The sequence below is a fragment of the Priapulus caudatus genome, unplaced genomic scaffold (assembly GCF_000485595.1).
Source record: "Priapulus caudatus unplaced genomic scaffold, Priapulus_caudatus-5.0.1 Scaffold1026, whole genome shotgun sequence".
NCBI classification, from domain to species: domain Eukaryota; kingdom Metazoa; phylum Priapulida; class Priapulimorpha; order Priapulimorphida; family Priapulidae; genus Priapulus; species Priapulus caudatus.
The window spans coordinates 18,971-31,869 of record NW_014578087.1 but is presented as its reverse complement, the minus strand read 5'-3'; the positions used below and the strand labels follow the sequence as shown (position 1 = coordinate 31,869).

At 42.7% G+C, this 12,899-nt stretch overlaps 1 protein-coding gene across 4 annotated transcripts in view; it reads left to right on the top strand.

Moving 5' to 3' along the window:
• Positions 1-218: 218 nt before the first annotated feature.
• LOC106815035 (ran GTPase-activating protein 1-like) overlaps positions 219-12,899 on the top strand; it is an 18,088-nt gene continuing 5,407 nt past the window's right edge. Inside the window, exons 1-9 of one of the 4 annotated variants that reach the window (XM_014819457.1) lie at positions 219-324; positions 1,850-2,035; positions 2,674-2,861; positions 3,055-3,234; positions 3,758-3,892; positions 10,379-10,537; positions 10,983-11,196; positions 11,552-11,636; positions 11,816-11,969. In XM_014819457.1, coding sequence (XP_014674943.1) covers positions 1,909-2,035; positions 2,674-2,861; positions 3,055-3,234; positions 3,758-3,892; positions 10,379-10,537; positions 10,983-11,196; positions 11,552-11,636; positions 11,816-11,969 — 1,242 coding nt within the window. In that variant the 5' untranslated portion in view covers positions 219-324; positions 1,850-1,908. Of the gene's footprint in view, positions 359-1,849; positions 2,036-2,433; positions 2,439-2,673; positions 2,862-3,054; positions 3,235-3,757; positions 3,893-10,378; positions 10,538-10,982; positions 11,197-11,551; positions 11,637-11,815; positions 11,970-12,899 lie in introns of those variants that run through there. The other 3 variants (XM_014819458.1, XM_014819460.1, XM_014819461.1) reach the window with 3 other exon arrangements.

Below are 12,899 nucleotides of genomic sequence, written 5' to 3'. Positions count from 1 at the left end.
ATGATAAAATAGATAGACCAACACTGCTGTGTACGTAATTAAACGAAGATATATAAATACGGACAATTAATAATTAGTAATAGAATAATAACGAAGGTAGATAACCTAGATAGATGTTTGTATGAAAATACCATAGAAATCGCAGCCCAATAAACTTTATTGGTAAGTCTTTTTCTTGGAAAAGACGTTTCTTATATCTTGGGACAATCAATGATCACCATGTGGCACTCACGATAGTGCTGCCTCTAGTGAGTTTATATTAAAACTCGACAGCCCGGTGAAAGCGCCAAAAATTCTGTAGTTTGCTACAGTACAAAGTGAAAGGTGAGCATTCGAGGTACAAGATAGCCATTTGGGGGTAAATACAGTATTGATTGAATTAAAACTGACCACTGTTTCATTTGCAATTAAAATTGGGAAATCGGTAATGGCTTGGTATTTCACATGATTGGTTCATTAATGAGTGATGGCGTCTTATTTTTCAATTTTTTGGTATGAGTTATGTCCGCAGTACGCCGTACGGTTAGTAATACCAGGAGTAGATAATAGGGAAGGAGTGTGACATCAATAAACAAGGGAAATTCGTCATTTACTAGCCTTATATTATAACGCTGTGGCTATATGCCCGGCAGCCGGGCACGGTCTTCGTTTTCCTAAATGCCCGGCAGTTCTTAACCCTATCTCTAACCCTAACCCTAAACCTAACAAAAACCCTAACTCTAGCCCTAAACCTAACCCTAACCCTAACCCTAATCCTAACTCTAACTCTAACCCTTGTTTACTTGAGATAACGCTAAAAATTAAAAACTGCCGGGCATTTAGGAAATCGAAGACCGTGCCCGGCAGCCGTCAGATATACGCCGGCTGCCGGGCATATAGCCACTGTGATATTATAATACTTACGATTTACTACGCGTAACTCATCCAACGAGCTCAAATCGTACACAGTAGCCAGTACATTCGCCTAGCATCGTGCGAAATCGTTTCCTCGTAATACACAAGCAATACGGAGCACAGGCACTTGAAGCGTTTCAATAAAATATAGGCAGTGGCTATGGGTACGGTAGCCGTATCTTAATGTCTCGAGGCTACGGGTACGGCAATCACACTACGTATTCGCTGCAGCCGTATCTTAATGTCTCGAGGCTACGGGTACGGGAGTCCATTCGCTTTCATACTTAACGAGACAAAGATGGCGGCGGTGGCGCCAGATTTCGAAATAACTCCTCGGGAAATAAATTCACGATTTGAGAGTTTAGATGAGCTAGAACCCTAACCCTAACTCTAACCCTAACCATAACCATAACCCTAAACCTAACCCTAACCCTAAACCTAACCCTAACCATAACCCTAAACCTAACCCTAACCCTAACCCTAATCCTAACCCTAACCCTAACCCTAACGCCAAAAAGGGGCTTCAACGACCGACGGCTACCGTACCCGTAGCCACTGCGTAAAATATAATGCTAACTAAATACGAAATCTATTTATTACCAAATTCTTAATGTTTCTATACTCTCTTTCACCGTCCAAATCCTACGTCCAACCATACGCTGCCGGCGCCATTGCTTTCGCGGCGTGACTGTTGCACGCTTACACTAATATATATATATATAATACATATATTATAGCCACGTATAAGCGTGCTTGAGTTGGTCCCGTGCATCCCTAATGGCTGGTTCTATAGCCCAGCAGCAACTGTACGCGGGCTATAGTTACTAGAGCTAGTACTAGTAGTAGTAGTAGTAGTAGTAGTAGTATAGACTTCGATTGTGTACTGACTGAGTTCATTATCTGGTATGAATCGTATAGTAATCCTATCTAACGTGATCTTCCTACAACGCCACAGGGTGCCTGCGTGCGACGCGAGTGCCAGGCAGTGACCATAGTCCATACCACACGTGAGCGATGTCGAGTGACAACGATCTGGAAAGCCTGACAGAGCGCCTAGCAGACACCACAGTCGCCGTCGACGAACTGACGGAACTCGTTAGCTTCTCCGGACGGGGACTCAAGCTAGATAAGGCAGAAGATGGTAAAGAAATGGCGGCTTGATTAAGCGATTTTAATCCGTATGACTTATGTGGATAGCGCTGTAGATAAAATCAAGGGAGTTTGGGGAAGGTGTGACTGAAGAAGCTAGATAAGGCAGAAGATAGTAAAGAAATGCAGACTTGATGCAATTTTAATCTGTATGAGTTTTGTGGATAGCGCTGTAGATAAATTCAGAGGGTTTTCTGGAAGGTAGGGCAGTAGAAGCTAGATAATGCAGAAGATAGTAAAGAAATGCAGGCTTGATGCAATTTTAATCTGTATGAGTTTTGTGGATAGCACTGTAGATAAATTCAGAGGGGTTTCTGGAAGGTAGGGCGGTAGAATCTTGTATCAATGTCTTGTGGCAATCTTGTATCATGTCTCTCTGGATAAGGCAGAAGATGGTAAAGAAATGCAGGCTAGAAGCCGGAGCATGGGAAATTCAGCATCGTAATTTGCCATGTGTTTCATAGTTTGACCAGGCTTTGAGACTGATGTACAGTTAAATTTGTTATTTCTTCTGCTCCTATTTCATGATCAAATAATCACTTTGTCGATTTATCTCGTGTTAATACTGGGTGTCACGCTTCGTAATGTGTGGGTGAACACTTTGTGAATATGGATTCTTTTTGTTCGCAGCTAAAGAAGTGGTGGAAGCAATGGAGAAGTGCCCACGGTTACGGGTGCTACGGCTCGACGGGAACACAGTTGGAGTGGAGGCTGCGGAAGCCATCGCCAAGTCGCTTAGTTCGAAATCGATGTTTCAGAGGGCGCTGTGGAGCGATATGTTCACAGGACGACTTCGATCGGAGATACCACCTGCATTGGTGAGTCGAATTTTTCTGCCACTGAGTGAGGGCAGAATGTGGAGGTCTGTGTCATTCTGTGCGAAAAAATTAGAATCTCGTTTGCCAGGGTCAGACTTCGTGTCGTCGCACTATCCAAATTCACCAGTGTTCTCCGAGGAGAGAATCGATTTCAGATTTGTCTTGATTTCACCGCACGCTCGTTTGCTTGCAGAACTCGCTAGGGGGCGCCATCGAGCAGGCGGGCGCGGGACTCGTTGAGCTCGACCTCAGTGACAACGCGTTTGGTCCCGACGGTGTGCAGGCAGTGAGCAAGCTGCTGCGGAGCAGCAGCGGCTACACGCTCGAAGTGCTCAAGTTCAACAACAACGGTCTCGGAATCGGCGGTGGCAAGGTGCGTGGCGTTCGCCTGTGCTCGGTGCTGTCAGATGTAACTTACTTGGATGAAAGTCTACCATCTTTCTCACTCTATCTCATTTCTTCTTATTCCCTCCCTCTACCTGTCTTCCTGCCTTCCTGTCTGTGCACCTTCGCCATATCTATATCCTTCTTATTTCGTGCTCTTTCCCTCCCTCCTTTCTCCCTGCCTTCCTCTTTTCATCCTAAGGATATCACTCGCCTTCTCCTGTGCTCTCTCTTCTTCCTCCCTCCCCTCCGTCTCTTCCCCTGCCTCAGTCTCTCACATGCTCTCTCTTTATTTATTCTTTTTCCTCCTCTCTCCATCCATAAACGTTTTGAGCATACAGTAGCTCCCAATTTGGTAGTGTCACACTTTTCCTTTTCTTGACGCAGGTATTGTACTCACTCCATGCCGTTTGAGCGCGCTTTCCGTTCCTGTTGTAGAAACATGCAGTTTATTAAGAGGAGTGTACTAATAACTGCACTTGTGCATTGACAGTTTGTTTTTTGCTTTACAGATCTTGTCTCAGGCATTAATTGAATGTCATCGAAAAAGCACAGAAGCTGGCAAACCACTAAAGTTGAAGACTTTCATTGCCGGACGAAATCGGTTAGAGAATGACGGAGCCAAAGCATTAGCACAAGCTTTCAAGGTGATCGCTCACAGATTACTAACATGGATATACCCAGGCGGCAAAACCCCATTTTTGGGGTAAACCAGAACCGGGATGCTATAAAAGGTTGTTTGGTATCAACGTGTTCAGGGGACCTCCCTGAACAACTTCCAGGTGGACAACCTTGAAAATATGCTGCTGAAAAAAAATGGCGGCTATTTTTCAAAAATGCAGCCGGGTTATATAATGATATCAATTTTAAGATATCGTTTGAATAGAATTGCTTCACCTGATGTGTTGGTATCATATTAAAGGAATTTAAATTCTTAAAGATGATACTTCACATTCATGGCCTTGGCGGATGATTTAAATGACAATTTGGGCCAAAATGAGATTTTAATCGATTTTTCGCCAAAAATATATATGCACCAAATACATTTTTCTCCTATTTGCAAGGAGTTTTTGAGTAATGATTGAAACTGTTTCAGAACACTTGCCGTCATATTGATAGGTTATTATTGTGCATAAAGCTCAAGTTCATTGCTTTTGTAAATAAAGTCTAATTGGCTCTCAAAGTTAACATTTTGATATTAACTAAAAAACAGCATTATTGTAATTATAGTGGGTATTGGCGTGTGTCATGAAAATAGCTCCGTGAGTGATTTTTTTGTAAAGATTTGATTTTTTGTTTTGATTTTATTGAGTGTGATTTTTTTCAAACTATCAGAAATGGTGGGGATCAAATTTTCGGATCGCCGATCCCCCCGTGGGAAGGGTGCTTTTGCTTTCCGATGACTCCTCTGTAGTGAGCCTGTGGCCTGTTCTGCTATAAGAACCTATTATCACGATTCTGGCGTCGATTTCAGGGGTTGGGATGATGCTGGAGTCTATTATCACAATTTCAAATGTGCTCCGATAATGGCCATAGTATGACTTCATCGAGTTACGAAATTTCGTAAAGTTCAATGTCATATATGGCAGTGATAAATTGGTCCATATAGTACCTTTGCTTTCTATGAAGGTTTGTTCTAGTCAGCGAAAACAATACACGGGAGCGGCGAGACGATTTTCGCTCCTGTCAGCGTTTTCAAAGCGATCCTGGTAAAACTAATTACGAGATGCTGAAAATTTGTTGGACTAGCGAGAAAAAATCTGTCCCGGTTGCGCGCGTCAGCTGTTACGACTCGCATTCCTGCACGTAGACATCTAGGGTATGCCAAAGAGCATCAAGGTGCATTGAGCCTCACGCATGATTCGCCACATCTGAACAAAACTCTCGGCGTAGACTATAAGATATCAAGTTGTGTTTTTTTATAACCGCTGAACAATAATTATATATCGTAGGGGTTTATTTGGAATTTAGGGCAACGCATGACAGTCATACACCACGTATCAAATGCTGTTTCTGAATTCGGTTACGATAGAAGTGACTGTTTTATTCAGGAGTAGATTAATTTAGGAAGAAATGTAAACTGTATATTATTGAAGAATCCTAGCACTTGTAATTTGATGGATGTGAGCGCATTGATAATCTATGCAATGGGTTTATCGTGGACTGCATGGAAGAGAAAACGAAAGTAAAACTCTTACCCACAGCTCCCCGTCCGACATTCGATAGTAGGAGTGAAACATATTTACAACTCTAATTAAGTTAACAAGAAGTTAATGAAGATCAACTATTTTCTTCCATTAACTTCCTTGTTTTATGCGTTATGCTGTTTTATTAATTCCAGATGGTTATCTGTCTGAATATACGCTATTTTGTTACCACTGCTAGTAAATAACTGACCCCTCAAATTTTTGTGGCAGTCCACCACTTTCATTGAAGTTATTGGTGGTTCCTGCTGTCCCACTAAGATTTTCAGCCGAAATTCGAACCCTGCGGTGCGGGACTCGAGCCAGAACCACGCTTGCCCGATTGGCCGCGGCAACCAAATTCGCCCGGGCAAGGTAAGTTTAGTAAGATTAGCAACTTCCTGTCGGCGCAAGGCAAGTTTTTTTTATTGAATGGCTAGACATGACTGAGATTTGAATTAAAAATTAATCGAGTGAGACAATCAGTTGCATGCAGTCCATACTTTGGTACACAACATGCATACAGCAACATGGTAACCCGGCCTTCCGTGATTTTTGTCATCCAATTTAGGAATACATTTGTGACTGGTCGTCGTTTGCCAGAAAGCATACATCTTGCTTTTGTATTGGGAACACCTTTACGAGTATTATCACAATTTCTGGCTTCTGAGACATTAATTAGAGTCAGTGGCAAATCAAATTATGAAAATTTTTAACAAAATCAGCTATGAAAAAGTTAGCTCGGCAAGCGTTAAAAATAGCTCCCGTAAACAAAATTAGAGAAGCTTCTTTTTTCATACAAAATTCAATAAAGAGCAGCTTCTGCGTCAATAATAAAACAAAAGTATTTTTTTGAGGCTGGTTTGCAGGCATGGAAAGCACAACTGATTGCCAGATCATTTTTGCGTCTCAGATAGTCATGACAAGAAGATAAGGGCAACTTTAAGTGGCTATCACAGACTAACCGGTTAGGGATCGGACTAGTCAGCTTTGGTTGTCGCTGTTGGCACAAGAAGAATCTTCCCTGTCCGAATTTGATTTAACTTGTCAACATTTTCTTACATATCAACAGTCTATAGCCGTTAAGGTTATTTTGGGGTTCTAGTACATATCATATTACAGTAATACCATGGAAAATCCGTAAGGAAAATTCAGTGGTGTGAACACGAACCTTCTGCAGATACCCGCTCGCAAGACTGTCCTACCATGGGAGGATTACCAGAGGATACTTGAAAGAGTTTGCCGGCACTGGGTACCGCGTCCTGCTACGGGAAAAATCACTAGTTCTTACCATCTATAAACTAATCACTTTTATTGATACTAAATATCGAATCAATCCTAGTGGCAAGGGATAGCAGAGATGGTCAGAAAGTTGATATGAGCCATGGAGACCAACCATTCTCAGCAAAAGTGCCAATCCCTGGTTATAATCTATCAAGGGGCATGCGTGCAGAGCAGCAGTCCTGAGGAACACTCTCAATGGTTGAAGGAACTTGGTCTGAAGCATTGTCCAGTTCCAGTATCCATGTGATGCAATAAAGAAGACGTCATTTCGTGAGTTGAAAACTTTCCACACACAAAATCAAAGCCAAAGAGTCGAGCAAGGAACAGGTGACAACCACACAAGAGTGATGAAGTAGAGCTCTGCCTCTCTTACGCATAACACAGATCATGGCCAGTGGTGGAGCTGTCGACCCGTCGAACTTTATTGAACCATGAGTGAGTAAGATGGCCCGTCCGTTATTGCAATGAAAGTGATTAGCATGAGGGCTGGGCAAGCACAACGGCTTTAAGTTGCGTGAAGACCCTGAAGGAGGAGACTCCAAGTGAACAGTGTTGCTGATTCTGCACAAGGTAAACGCATGCTAAGACAGCAGTGGGTGATTGACGCAATGCTTGCATAACGCCGAGCTGGTTATCAAGAAAGATAAAACAGTTCAGAGCCATTGCTGATTGCTACAAGCACAGTAGCTGCTTAAAAGATGTCGCTGGGACAGGGATCATCAATTTTCTGCTGGTGACCGATACATGGTGACATCAGAAGCTCAAATTCAGCAGAGCCAGGCAAGACAGTACTGGCCTGATCCAGACCAGGCTAAGGTGTTTGAAGTATTGAGCATACCGGACCCCAGACCCACAAGATATTCTTCTCAGTATGCACGCACAAAGCGTAGTTCGCTGGTGTGAGTACGTGGACGGCAGAGTGAACAGCAGCTAGATCCAGACACTCGGTTCAAAACTACCGCTTTACCTAAAACAGAGATCTAGAAAGAAACCTGAGTGTGCTGCTCACCGAAGGGTCCGCAAACTACGTCGCTGCTTGGATCTACACAGCAGGAGGTGATAGCAAGGTCATGCTTATATACACGTTGTCAGAATGAAGATGTTGAGAGAGTGATCATCACGGCAATGAACATCGGAATTATCTATCATCTGTGTCTACTATGCAGCGCACTATTCTGAAGAATACATTCCTGAACTGTGGGTGAGAACTGCCCGGAGAAGCTTACCTACGCATAGACACGCAATGGCTGTGGCACTGGACGCTTCGCAGTGTCGTCGCACTACCATGTTATCCTCTAGCCTGAGTGGGAAGAGACAACGACAAAACTATCTTTCTTCACTGGTAAGAAGACCTGGATATAAGCAGTAGCAGACATGCTAGACATATCTAAACCTGAAGACCTTGGCGAGGGCAAGGTACAGACACGACATCACATTGGAAACTCATCGAACGCAGGCCACGGCAAGCTTTCATCACTGGGTACCTACACAAAGGCGATGACTTCGAGATGTGATCATTGAAAACTGAGGGTCCTCAGGGTTGCTCCGCCTACGTTGCGCAAGACTGGGGCGCGCCGCGGCCCGTTGGGAAAACTCGCCCCTGTTTTCAATTCGTTGCGGCCCGTTTAAAATACTCTCCGTCCCCGATTACAATAGAAAGTTTGCCAGCAGAGGGCAATCGATCGTCAGAATTCCATTCGACCAGTTGACAACCGGCATTGGTATTTTAGCCGGTGCCATCGCATGCACTGCAGAAACACACAAGTACAAACACCAAACCTGTCCACACCTCAACCACTAATGTATCACACGACCGCCTATCTTAATTATATACAAGAACCCCAAATACCGTCTATTGGGATGACGATTTACACGCATTAAATTAGTGGTACGGTAAAGACCAAAGCACGCCCCTGGGACCCCCTAGTTTCGCCCCTCCCCTCCCTCTCCGCTGTTTGAATTCATCGCTGGGAGATAACCTGGTCTACTAAATCCTGAATTGAACGAGGTCAACTCTGGCGAAGTGGCTACCATCAACAGAAGATGCATTTCTTGAGCACACCATACGAGTGCGAGCTCTAGCAACTTTCACTAGAACAAGAGTGCACCATTGTGCAGCCAGAGCTTCCCCATTTGAGGAGTATGGCTGGCGCTCTGCAAGGATGGGAAACTTGTCCTCAGTCCACATTCAACTGCAAGCCAGCCTGGCTGACAGACAATGAAAAAGGCTATTGCCGTGTGGCTGCGACCAAGAGGCTGAACAGTAAATCTGTACTGTGTGAAACGAAAAGGCTATTGATGTTACATGGATGTATGCTGCCCAGGGATGCCGCAACCAAGTGGCAGGCCGTTTCACGTAACACTTGCAATATTTGAAAGGCAGGCAAAGCAGTGACTTTGGACATGTCGACAATTAACTAACACACAGTGACAGGTAATTTTATGTTCGATGTAATTAGTGTCAGGTATAATTTGTCATCTGTACCATTATCTGTTTCACAATTAAAAAATGAACAGTAAATCGTTATTATTGTGTTTGTTCTGTTGATGCTCAGTATAGATTTAGAAATATGACGAAGAAATTAATACTTACTATAAAATTAATTTACACTAAATTAAAACTAAATTAAATTTGAACCCTTGCCATTTTCTGATAGTTGTAACCTAAATCAACTTCGGATACAAGCAACAAAAATGATAATTGAGCACAAAAATCTCGGGAGCTATTTTCATGACACTCTATAAATACCACCACTAAATGACAAAATGCTGTTTTAGTTTAGATATCAAAATGTTATCTTTGGAGTAATATATACTTATGATTTTAGAAAATGCAATGAAACCTTGAGCTTTGGCGACAATATTAACCATACATATGGGCATTTTTCTGAAAGTTCCAATTCATTACTCAAAAGGACGTTTGAAATATGGAGAAAATGAATTTTGGTGCAATTCACATTTTGGAAAAAAAATGGTAAAAAATCACATTTTTTGCCCAAAATTGTCATTAAAATCATCACTAAGCCTCAATAAATTGGTACTCATTGTAGAGAATTTAATTTCCCTTTAATATGATACCACACATGGTGAAAGCAAGTTCTATTCAAACAATATCTTAAAAATTGATCATCATTAGTACATCAAGGTGGCCATTTTGAAAATGGCCGCCATTTTTTTTCAGCAGCCATATTTTCAAGGTTGTCCACCTGAAAGTTGTTCAGGGAGGTCCCCTGAACACGTTGATAACCAAACAAACCTTTTATAGCAATCCCGGTTCTGGTAAACCTGTCTTGCCCCCTGGGTAATACTAGATTACTAGATGGCTAGGATGTGCAATGTTCTCCCCAGTAATTTCAGACGGCATGTCGGCCAATAGGACAATTCATCCCCCCTTGCTAATCCTAGTCAATTATGAGTGTCGTATGTTATTTGAATAATTTAGTCCTCGTAGATTCCTCAGAGATACAAAGATTTCTCAAATCCCCTCAAAAATACAAAGATTTCTCAAAGATATGAACATTTCTCAAAGATATAAAGATTCCTTAAAAATACAATTTCTCAAACATTCCAGTCCATTTCTTGTCGTACCCTATTAAAGAAAAAAGTTTAGACTAAGCAAACTCTTCGATGTGTAATGGCTCGACGTATCATGTATCATTCCTGCAGACGATAGGCACCCTGGAGGAGATATCCATGCCGCAGAACGGCATCTACCACGTCGGCATCGCCGCTCTCTGCGACGCCTTCACAGCGAACTGTCGCCTGCGCGTTCTGAACATGAACGACAACACGTACACAGAGAAGGGTGCAGCTCACCTAGCAAAGGTGGGTGAACAATAATGCTCGTGTGAAAACTTTCGCTCACTCATGCAAGCGAGCGAACTGCGCTGTCGTCCCGTTCGAATTACATCATCGCGTCCTAATGCCGATTGGCTACAGCTGCCTGTCATCGCCGATAGTTCAGTTCCTCGCACTGCTTCGTATGTATTATCAGATAGAGTCGAGTTGTCATAGTAGTTCAGAGGTAGTACACAGGAAGCCATTCCGTCGCGTGGCATCATCTGCCAAAATTCGATCGTCGTGCGTTTAATCGCTCAGCCGTCATTTCTTCATTCTTCTCTCTAACATGTCTAACAGGTGTTGCTGGCGATGCAGAACCTGGAGATGCTGACCCTCTGTACCGTCGCGTGGCATCGTCTGCCTACTCCGAATCGATCGTCGTGCGTTTAATCGCGTTTAATCATCTCTCTGTCATTCTTCTCTCTAACAGGCATTGCCGGCGATGCAGAAACTCGAGACGTTGAACCTCGGCGACTGCCTGCTGAAGACACGTGGCGCCACCGTGCTCGCCGATGCCCTAGGTCCAGGTCATCACGAGCTGCGCGAACTCGTGCTGACTTTCAACGAGATCGACCAGCGTGGCGCGATCGCCGTCGCCGAGGCGATGGAGAAAAAGACGAAGTTGGAGAGGCTGGACCTGAATGGTAAGCTTCTAATCTTACTGTATTAAGTGATCTAATCACTCTACTATTATGTTGTGATAGAGTCTAGCATCTACTAGCTAAAAGGGACCACTAAAGCACCTTATTATGTCCAATTGAAACACATTTTAATGTAACTCCATAACAATTTTTGTTGTTCGATGCTGATTAGATTCATAGCTATATTTTGTTATCTTATTGTGGTGAATGGTGTTAATTTGTGTGTCAATTGGTAGAATTAAATGGGAAATAATGCCAAGCGCTATAGCATAGTTGTTACGTATATTTCTTGATAAAGTTTTTTGCCTATTAATAAAAGCCTTTTTTAAGTGTAAAAATACCTGATGCTTTCTAACAGGTAACCAGCTAGGTGAAGATGGAATTGAGATACTACAGGGTACATTGGAAGCCATCGACAAGATAGAGGTCCTTGGTTCTTTGTCGTAAGTTCAGCTCAATTTCAATCATTGCTACACGTTAGCTATCATTGCAATATAATATCAGGAGTGTATCAATATTGATACACTCCTGATAATATGTCTGTTAAAGTGCCAGCAATCAAATAGACGTCGCCAACGAGTGGTATCCTGCTAAAATAAACTTGGTTCCTTGTTTCCTATAGCGACGATGAGGGGGAACCAGATGAAGAGGACGAGGAGGATGAAGAGGAGGATGAGGAGGAGGAAGAAGAGGAGGAGGAAGAGGAGGAGAAGAAAGATAAGCAGGAGGATGTTCTTCTCCACACATCGCCACTCAAGAGGGAGGATTTAAAAGAGGTTTGTAGAGATATTAATATTTTATTGGCTGGTCCATTGCATGGGTTCATACTGACTGGGTAAGGAAGGGTTAAGTTGTGCAGGGGAAAGGGAGGGGTATGGTGTATCAGTGTAATTATGTTTTTCAGCCTATTCAGTTATAAGTCGTATTGATGGAATGTTAGTCATGTGTTTCAGGAATGAGTGTTTCACTTCATTTTAACACGTTCAACGCGAAACACGAGTATACTCGTTCGAACCTGCAAAACGCACGGCCGCGAAACACGAGTATACTCGTGGCAAAAAAACAAAAAAAACAAACAATTAATTTGGAACGTTTACTATGTTCTCCTATAGATGGCAGGTGCTATACGCTTAGCAATTCAATAGCGTCACTGTATAAACCCCAGTAGTAGATGACATAATTTATACAATACTTTACTGTTGTTTGGAACGTTATTTTGGGAGTTTTTGGGACTGAGGTAATGTTTTTAGTTCACCAAGCCAAAGGGCGTTTGACCGCCGTGTGTTGTGAAGTTGTTTTTATGTCTGAAAGTTGTGTTTGATTTGATAGATCACGGGGTCATTCCGTGTCAAATCACCCAAAAAAAATGGAAATTTACACCTGACCTCCTTCAAATTGGCTGAAATTTGGTTTATGGGGTAATTTCGGCTGAAAAAGCTGAAATTTCAAATTTCAGCTCCGTCGGACAAACGGTTTTCGCGCTACGGCACGCCCTTTTTTGGCGATTTTGGCCAAAATGGACGCACCCGTCAATTTTCAAATGGTCATATCTCTGTAACTACTAGGCCAAATTGGTTGATATTGGTGTCTTTGGAAAGCTAATTGCATAGGCAATCCAAATCTGTCATTATTTGTTATATAGGAGCAGTATAAAGTTTGATGACCCTGTGGATCACGTAACCTTGAGATGAACTTCATTGAAAATT